At 45.2% G+C, this 9,342-nt stretch overlaps 1 protein-coding gene across 1 annotated transcript in view; it reads right to left on the bottom strand.

Annotated features, from left to right (window-relative positions):
- The window catches only part of LOC127579576 (ubiquitin-conjugating enzyme E2 L3), a 52,482-nt gene extending 47,196 nt beyond the window's left edge, over positions 1–5,286 (bottom strand). The window contains exon 1 of the mRNA XM_052032457.1: positions 5,219–5,286. Coding sequence (XP_051888417.1) covers positions 5,219–5,245 — 27 coding nt within the window. The 5' untranslated portion in view covers positions 5,246–5,286. The remainder of the gene's footprint in view (positions 1–5,218) is intronic.
- Positions 5,287–9,342: the final 4,056 nt, after the last annotated feature.

Raw genomic sequence — 9,342 nt, forward strand, 5'->3', positions numbered from 1 at the left:
ACATCATCTCCCAGCTAGTCCCAGTTGCTGCATTCGGCCCATAGCCCTCCAAGCCCCTCCCCCGCATGTACCTATCCAAATGCCTCTTAAATGCTGCAGTCGTACCCACCTCAACCACTTCCTCTGGCAGCACATTCTAAGTACTCACCACCCTCTGTGTAAAGAAGTTATCTCTCAGGTCTCTTTTAAATCTCACCCTTCTTATCGTGTATCTGTACCCTCTAGTTTTAGACTCCCCAGATCTGGAGTAGAACTGGGGTCAGGAGGGAAAGTTCCAGTAATAATGGTCCATGTGAGAACCAATGAAGTTAAAAGTGGTATGACTGATGGGATCATTAGTATATATTTTGATAGAGGTGGCAGTGCCAGTTGCCGAATGCCAGTTTACAGAGAAGGCTGGGCAAGATTAATTGAAGCTGCATAATGATAAAGGGCAAAGCATGTAGATCTGTTGAAAAAATATGAGCAGCTAGGGTCCAAATTACAATGCAGCACTAAAAGAGATAATAATCTCTGCTTTACTACCTGAGTCGGTTACCTGGCACAGAGGAAATGAGGTCAAGCAATTGAATGAGTGACTCAAAGATTGGAGAGAGAGAAAAGTGGGTGAAGAGGGGCTCCTGGTGGAGTAGTTGTAGGGGCTGGGGTAATTGGGGGAAGTTAGAATGTTAAAGAGAAACAAAGCAATAGTGCAGTGCAGCAATATTCAGTATCAGTCAGCAAGGGACAGGACATACAAAGAGGGTGTACCTCAAATTATTTCCAGGGTAGGGGAAAAAATGGTACAAAGAGAGAATTGCTGGCTCTTTACCTCAATACAAGCATATAATGGAGGTAAATCAATGACAGGCAGAAACTGGAAAAATTTAATAGCAAAATAGAAAATGTTTTCAGGTTCTGTGTCTGGTTTTATGTATTTTGCACTCTGAACCAGTTCCTAATCTAGTCAGTCTGTGCTGAGATGAATAAGTTCAACTGAGATGCCACAAGTAACCTCAATGAACTTAAGTTAGAAACAATTAATCTCAGCTCCAGCTTCTGATCCCTGCTATAGAGTGCACACGAGGCCATCAAGAAGTGGCTCAATTGATTTTCTTCCCTCCTCCTCCCACCAACATCCTTCATAAGTCATGTAGCACTCATAATATTCCCTATATAAGTTCATACGTGAAAGGTCTGAGACCAGATTCCAGAACATTCAATATTCTTGGAACAATGGCAAAAAAACAGAAAATGCTGGAAATATTCAGCAGGTAGGGCAGCATCTGGGGGAAGGATTGACCAAGGATCTTTGACATGAAATGTTACCTCTGTTGTCTTTCCACAGGCCTAACCTGTTGAGTGTTTCCAGCGTCTGCGTTTTTTTTCTCTATTTTCATTCTTGGAATTATCCCCACCAGGGATCGATAATGAGGGAGAGGAGTGGGGGGTGGGAATGGGGGACTTTAACACAGAGATTAATACTTCAAATTATATTGCAAACCAACTAGAACTAGTTCAGTGTGTCATTCAAGTTCCAGTTTCTAACACAATTACAGATCAAATTCCAAATAAAGTCACTCATTTATTTGTTGAAAATCTGAAAACAAACCTTTAAAGCTCTTGAACATCAAATATTTTACCAGATTACATTCTCCAAAATTTTCTGTTTTTTTGCCTTCTGAATAGCTATCATATTTTATAGGTTATTTTGTTAAAATTTTGCAAGTTGCCACTTATAAAGAGATAGCATCCATTTAGAAAGCTTTATTTATTGCAGCTTGTGCTATATCACTCCAGCCAAAGTAAGCTGCATTTGAAACTACAGTTAGTTCCTTAAATCTCATCATGAAAATGTTCGTCAGGATTAGAAACAAATCAAATTGAACTGAAAATGTTAGAGGTTAAAACTTGGTAACAAAAGTTTAGATGCTTTCAACCTATTATCATTTGTCTACTGAATCCCATCAGGCATTTCATGAGAGATGCAGTCAAATGGAGAATGAGACAAACACCCTAGTGTGAATATGACTGTGGCCATGGTCATCTGGCACAAATGATGGAGCCCATCTCCTCTGGATGTCCTCTTTGTTCTTTTGACAAGTCTAAAGGACATCCACCAGCTCACAGTTGAAGTGTGAGCCACCTAGCCAGCTCATTTATTTGTACTACGTTCAATCAACCAAATGAAAGGAGGTTCAACAGTTTTCACTACTTTCTTATATACATTCTATGGCATTGGGGTCATTACCCAGACCAAAAGTCATTTTAATCATGAGATGTGTTCTTGTCACAAATCAGAAGAAGTTAGCAGATAAGTACAGCCAGCGCTCAGGAAGGCAAACAGCATATTGGCCTTTATTCAAGAGTGTTAGAGTTTAGAAAGGAGGAAATAGTGCTATAACTACCCCAGAGTCCCATGTACAATTTAATCCCCTTATTTAAGGAAGGATATTTTGGCACTGAAGATGATCCAAAAGAGATTCATTAGGTTATTTTCTGAGATGAGAGGCTTGTCCTATCATGGGCTACTTAAGAAATTAGATATCCATTCTTTGGAGAATGAGGGGTGATCTTATTGAAACTTACAAGATAATGAGGAGGCATGACAGGGTAGACGTTGAGATGTTTCCATCTCAAATGAGGGGTCATAGCTGCAAAGAGGGTGGTCATTTAAAACTTTAATAATTTCTCACAGAGGGTGGTGAATCACTGGAATTTTCCACTCCTGAGAGGGTTATGGAACTGATGGGAACTGGCATGGAAGAGGAGATGGGGCTTGGAGAGATCACTCTTGATCATATGTAATGGTGGAGCTAGGTGGCCTACTTCTGCTCCCATTTTCTGTTATTGTAGTGAATTAGAAACATTGCTGACATGAGGTGGAATGATCCAAGGAAGATCTTTGATCATCATTGATTTTCTCTTGGAATCTTGCTGAGTCACCATCTTAAGTACAGAATAAAATATTAAGAAATTAATTCAGTTTATTTAATATTATTTAAAACTTTTGCTCAGAAACCATGCTTATGTATTCATTACATTTTAACCTCCCAACAGGAATTGGTCACTAATGTCATTTTATTTACAAAATGAACAAGAAAATCATTCTGAATATATAATTTGACTATCTGAATACAAATATTTTCAGGCACATACAAGGATATCAGATGCAAGAAGCACATTTGATATAGACTGAAATACCAGAAGTAAAATTAGAGCAAACTATACAGATTCTGTAATAAACAGCAGATAAAAACCATAATGAAAGTCACATCCTGTCAATTTAAAAATGTGGGTTCAGATCTTTAATCATGAAAATAAGATGCTTGTGCCATCAACACTGACCAAAAGCCTGTTGGATTCCCCTAAAAAATCCAATGGAAAAGAAATTTCTTTCCTATTCAGTTGGTCAATGTCAATGCATCATTAAAGCAACATGGTTGCCAATTCTAAAGCCTTCTCACAGAACCAAAAGCCAGACAGAAGCTGAGCTTTTCTTTGCCAGAAATGCCCAGATCTCCTGAGCATATTTTCCCCCAGTTTTAATCAGATAATTATCTCGTTATTTTCTTTCCTATACAGAATCAAATATTTTGCTTTCCCTTCTCCATACTCCTACAAGTGTGCACACTCCAAAATTAAATCCTCCTGGTTAAGAATACTTCCGCCACGACTCACTGAGTGCAAATGAACCCAAACAGTGCGCTCTTCAGAGCACCTGGATCCTGTGTATTCAGGGCAGGAGACCGTGCATCCCCCTTAACCAATCTGACCAGAGAACCATGAGCAGTGAGATGCAGAGACTGAATGTTAGAATTGCGAAATCAGTACCAAATGAGGTAGAGAAGCAAATAAAAAAAAAGGACAGGGGGAGATAAGACGGTAAATTTTAAAATACTTCAAAGAATGAAACACGGAAGGAACTCCCCGTTTAGCCGGAGGCCGGAGACTATTCGCCGCTAACAACGGTATTATATAACGGTCTAATTATAGCAGGCGCCTGTTAACCTCACCGCTGTTTCCCCAGAAAGCAGGTCTAATTTTAATTAGATGGTGGTGGAGGGGGAAAGGGGATGAGGAGATGTGTGTGCGCGGTAGCTTTGACTCAAACGGCCGGGCTGCGAAACTGCTGAGTCAAGGCCCGGGGACATGTTATCCCTCGTCCCACGGTGGCTCTTGGCCGCTGCTGAGTAACGGGCCGAGGGATGGAGGGTACAGGAGGGTACCCGAGGGAGGGAGGTACCCACCCGAGGGAGGGGAGGGAAGCGAGGGGGTACCCGAGGGAGGGGAGGGGAGTACCCGAGGGAGGGGAGGGGAGTACCCGAGGGAGGGGAGGGGAGTACCCGAGGGAGGGGAGGGGAAGGAAGGAGGGAGGGGAGGGGAAGGAAGGAGGGAGGGGAGGGGAAGGAAGGAGGGAGGGGAAGGAAGGAAGGAGGGAGGGGAAGGAAGGAAGGAGGGAGGGGAAGGAAGGAAGGAGGGAGGGGAAGGAAGGAAGGAGGGAGGGGAAGGAAGGAAGGAAGGAGGGGAAGGAAGGAAGGAGGGAGGGGAAGGAAGGAAGGAGGGGAAAGGAGGAGGGAGGGGAAAGGAGGAGGGAGGGGAAGGGGTTACCCGAGGGAGGGAGTACCCGAGGGAAGGAGGGGAGGGAGGAGAGAGGGTACCCGAGGGAAGGGAGGGGGTACCCGAGGAAAGGGAGGGGAGGGGAGGGGAGGGGAGGGAGTACCCGAGGCGAAAGAAGGAAGGGAAGGGAGGGGGTACCCGAGGGAGGGAGGGAGGTAGCCGAGGAGAAAGAAGGAAGGAAGCGAAGGGAGGGGGTACCCGAGGGAGGGGAGGGGAGGGGGTACCCGAGGGAGGGAGGGAGGGAGGGAGGGAGGGAAGGAGGGAGGTAGCCGAGGAGAAAGAAGAAAGGAAGCGAAGGGAGGGGGTACCCGAGGGAAGGAGGAAGGAGGAGGAGGAGGAGGAGCTCCGGGCGAACCAGCACACAACCCGGAGGGCGCGGCCTGAAGCCTCACGGGCGGCGCTGAGGCCGATCCCCGCTCGGCCGCCCCATTTTGTCGACGGCGGCCTCCGCCGCCCCCCCCCCCGGCCTGGGGCCTACCCGTCCCCTCAGCGCCTTCGCCCACCCCCCGGGCCGGCCTCCCCCTCCCCGCATTCCCCGGCCTCCTCTCCACACCCCCGCGGGTTTTACTCCGCCATTTGCCCACCAACCCCCCCCCCCCCGACACACACACACACGTACCTTAATGAGCCGCTTGCTGCCCGCCATCTTGACGATCCTCACTTCCCACAATGACCCGGCGCCTGCTGACGCTTCCTGTCCGCCGCCCGCCGCCCAATCAGAGGGCGGCACGGACTGGGCCGCGCCGCGCCGCGCCTGCCGCCAGGGGGGGCACTGCCCCACACCTGGCTCACCCCCAGTAGTGTGTGTGTGTGTGTGTTCATATGGTGACATGTATGTGCACTGTCAGCAATGCATACGTGTGCACATGATGAAAGATGAATGGATGCATCTACAATATATGCAAATAGAAAACCTACAGCACAATTCAGGCCCTTCAGCCCACAAAGCTGAACATGTCCCTACCCTAGGAATTACTAGGCTTACCCGTAGCCCTCTCTATTCTACTCAGCTCCACGTACCTATCCAACAGTCTCTTGAAAGACCCTATCGTATCCGCCTCCACCACCGTTTCCGGCAGCTTATTCCACGCACTCGCCACTCTCTGAGTAAAAAACTTACCTCTGACATCTCTATATCTACTCCCCAGCACCTTAGACCTATGCCCTCTTGTGGCCACCGATTCAGCCCTGGGGAAAAGCCTCTGACTATCTACCCTATCAATACCTCTCATCATCTTAGACACCTCTGTCAGGTCCCCCCTCATCCTCCGTCGCTCCAAGGAGAAAAGGCCGAGTTCCCTCAACCTGCTTTCATAAGGCATGCTCCGCATTCCAGGCAGCGTCCTTGTAAATCTCCTCTGCACCCTCTCTATGGCTTCCACATCTTTCCTGTAGTGAGGTGACCAGAACTGAGCACAATACTCCAAGTGGGGTCTGGCCAGAGACCTATATAGCTGCAACAATACCTCACAGCTCCTAAATTCAATTCCCCGACTGATGAAGGACAATACACGATATGCCTTCTTAACCACAAAGTCAACCGGCGCAGCCGCTTTGAGCATCCTATGGACTCGGACCCCAAGATCCCTCTGATCTTCCACACTGCCAAGAGTCCTACCATTAATACTATATTCCGCCAACATCTACATGAAATATGAATGGATGCATATACATGCAAAATAGGATGCAAGTACAGAAAACTGAATAGTATTGGTATTGGTTTATTATTGTCACTTGTACTGAGGTACGGTGAAAAACTTGTCTTGCATACCGATTGTACAGGTCAATTCATTACACAGTGCAGTTACATTGAGTTAGTACAGAGTGCATTGAGGTAGTACAGGTAAAAACAATAACAGTACAGAGGAAAGTGTCACAGCTACAGAGAAAGTGCAGTGCAATAAGGTGCAAGGTCACAACAAGGTAGATCGTGAGGTCATAGTCCATCTCATTGTATAAGGGAAGCGTTCAATAGTCTTATCACAGTGGGATAGAAGCTGTCCTTAAGTCTGGTGGTATGTGCCCTCAGGCTTGGGTATCTTCTACCCAATGGAAGAGGAGAGAAGAGAGAATGACCCGGGTGGGGTCTTTGATTAATCTGGCTGCTTCACCAAGACAACGAGAGGCAAAGACAGAGTCCAAGGAGGGGAGGCTGGTGTCCGTGATGCGCTGGCTGTGTCCACAACTCTCTGCAGTTTCTTGCGGTCCTGGGCAGAGCAGTTGCCGTACCAAGCCAGGATACATCCAGATAGGATGCTTTCTATGGTGCATCGGTAAAATTTGGGTCAAAGGGGACAAACTGAACTTCTTTAGCCTCCTGAGGAAGTAGAGGCACTGATGAGCTTTCATGGCTGTGGCATCTACGTGATTTGACTAGGTACACAGGATGTAGTGTGCACTGTTAGCAATGCATACGTGTGCACATAATGAAAGATGAATGGATGCATATACATGCAAAATAGGATGCATGTACAGAAAACTGAATAGGTGTCTTTATATATATATATAAGATCTACCTAAATGTAGGACATTTTTATATATAGGACATACATGTGTGTGTATATACACAAAATATGGGTGAATTTACAATATATGCACGTGTTTCTATATATGTCAAACACGAATGGGCACATATACATGCAAATATAGAATGCATGCATGTATTTTTATATATACATAAAAATATGAATGGGTGCATTTATATTACATATAACTACAGGATACAATAACAACATTTAAAAGACATTTGGATAAGTATACAAATACATGATAACTGCAGGCAAATGGCACTAGCTTGTTGGGCACCATGGTTAGCATGAAAGGTCTGTTTCCATGCTGTATTACTCTATGATTCTAATGACATGGGGGTGGGGTGAATTTGCACATAAACTGCCCATATCATCTTGGACATGGCCAGATGCCTAATTTGTTGTCTATGGTGCCTAGCTGTCTGCTTTTACCGTTTCAAGATGCAGGTCATTCAGGATGAATGCCCTGATCCTCCACACCTGAGTGACATCTCCAAGGGCAAGTAGGCCATAGGTGACAGACTTCTGAGTCCATCCTCATGGATGACTAACTGCTGATAAAGGTATCTGGGTTCTTTTCTCTGTCAATCTCTACTAATCAAAAACTATTCTGCCAGATTTAAATAAATTTAAAGAAGTAAAAATTATGTAGAGATTATTTAATAGGAAATACCTTTAATTAAAGTTATGGTAAAATATGAATAAGTAATTCAAACAAAAGAATAAAATAAATTAAAATAATTCCTGTTCTTAGCTTTCGAATGAATGGGGCCATCACCCATGTGCCAGTCAGCCCTAGTGTGAAGCTGAGGGACTGGATACAAGGTACGAACAGCCCACTTTCCAGCACACCAACGCTTTCTCACAAGACTTACTGCTGTGTCCAGCAGCAAAGCAGAAAGGCAGACACACATGCTCATAACTTCCCGGTTGTTAGAAACTTCCATGTGCCATTCAGATGTATAGTTGAAGTCATTGAGTCACACGGCATGGAAACAGGCCCTTTGGCCCAACTTGTCTATGCCAACCATGGTGCCCACCAAACTAGTCCCATTAGCCTGCATTTGGCCCATGTCCCTCGAACCCCTCCTATTCTCGTTAAGTCACTTTGGCTCCAGTTTAAGCAATACCTTGATCTTAAAATTTTCATTTTGTTTTTCAAAATGTTCTATGAAAATAATTTCCAAGTTTCGGGCACCTCCAATTCTAACACCTTGCGTATAGAACATAGAACATTACAGCACCGTACAGGGAAGGGTTTGATTGATCAACTTAGGTAGGTCAACACAACATGATAGCCACATGAATGATAGAAAAATGGAGGGCTATGTGGGAGAGAAGGGTTAGATAGATATTAGAGCAGGATAAAATGTTGACACCTTGCATATAGAACATAGAACATTACAGCACCTATGGAGGGAAATAAACAGTCAATGTTTCATGCTGAGGCCCTTCATCATTATTGCATTTTGTTTGGCTTCTCCAGCATTTTGTGTGTGTTGCTTCAGATTCCAGCACCTGAAGAATCCCTTGTGTCTCAGTGGGCTGTAGGGCCTGTTTCTGTGCTGTATACTGTGACTCTATGAATCATATAGACATTTAGAACATTACAGCACAGTACAGGCCCTTAGGCCCACAATGTTGTGCTGACATTTTATCCTGCTCTAAGATCTATCTAACCCTTCCCTCCCACATACCCCTCCATTTCTCTATCATTCATGTGTCTATCTAAGAGTCTCTTAAATGTCCCTAATGTATCTGCCCCCACAACCTCTGCAGGCAATGCGTTCCACGCATCCACCACTCTCTGTATAAAGAACTTACCCCTGACATCCCCGTTATACCTTCCTCCAATCACCTTAAAGTTATGTCCCCTCGTGTTAGCCATTGTCACCCTGGGAAAAAGTCTCTGACTGTCCACTCGATCTATGCCTCTTATCATCTTGTACACCTCTATCAAGTCACCTCTCATCCTCCTTCTCTCCAAAGAGAAAAGCCCTAGCTCGCTCAACCTTTCCTCATAAGACATGCTCTCCAATCCAGGCAGCACCCTGGTAAATCTCCTCTGCACCCTCTCTAAAGCTTCCACATCCTTCCTATAATGAGGTGACCAGAAATGAACACAATACTCCAAGTGTGGTCTAACCAGAGTTCTATAGAGCTGCAACATTACCTGGTGGCCTTGTAAGGCCAACAAACCATACACCTTCTTAAC

This window comes from Pristis pectinata, chromosome 17 (assembly GCF_009764475.1).
Source record: "Pristis pectinata isolate sPriPec2 chromosome 17, sPriPec2.1.pri, whole genome shotgun sequence".
In the NCBI taxonomy this organism is placed as follows: domain Eukaryota; kingdom Metazoa; phylum Chordata; class Chondrichthyes; order Rhinopristiformes; family Pristidae; genus Pristis; species Pristis pectinata.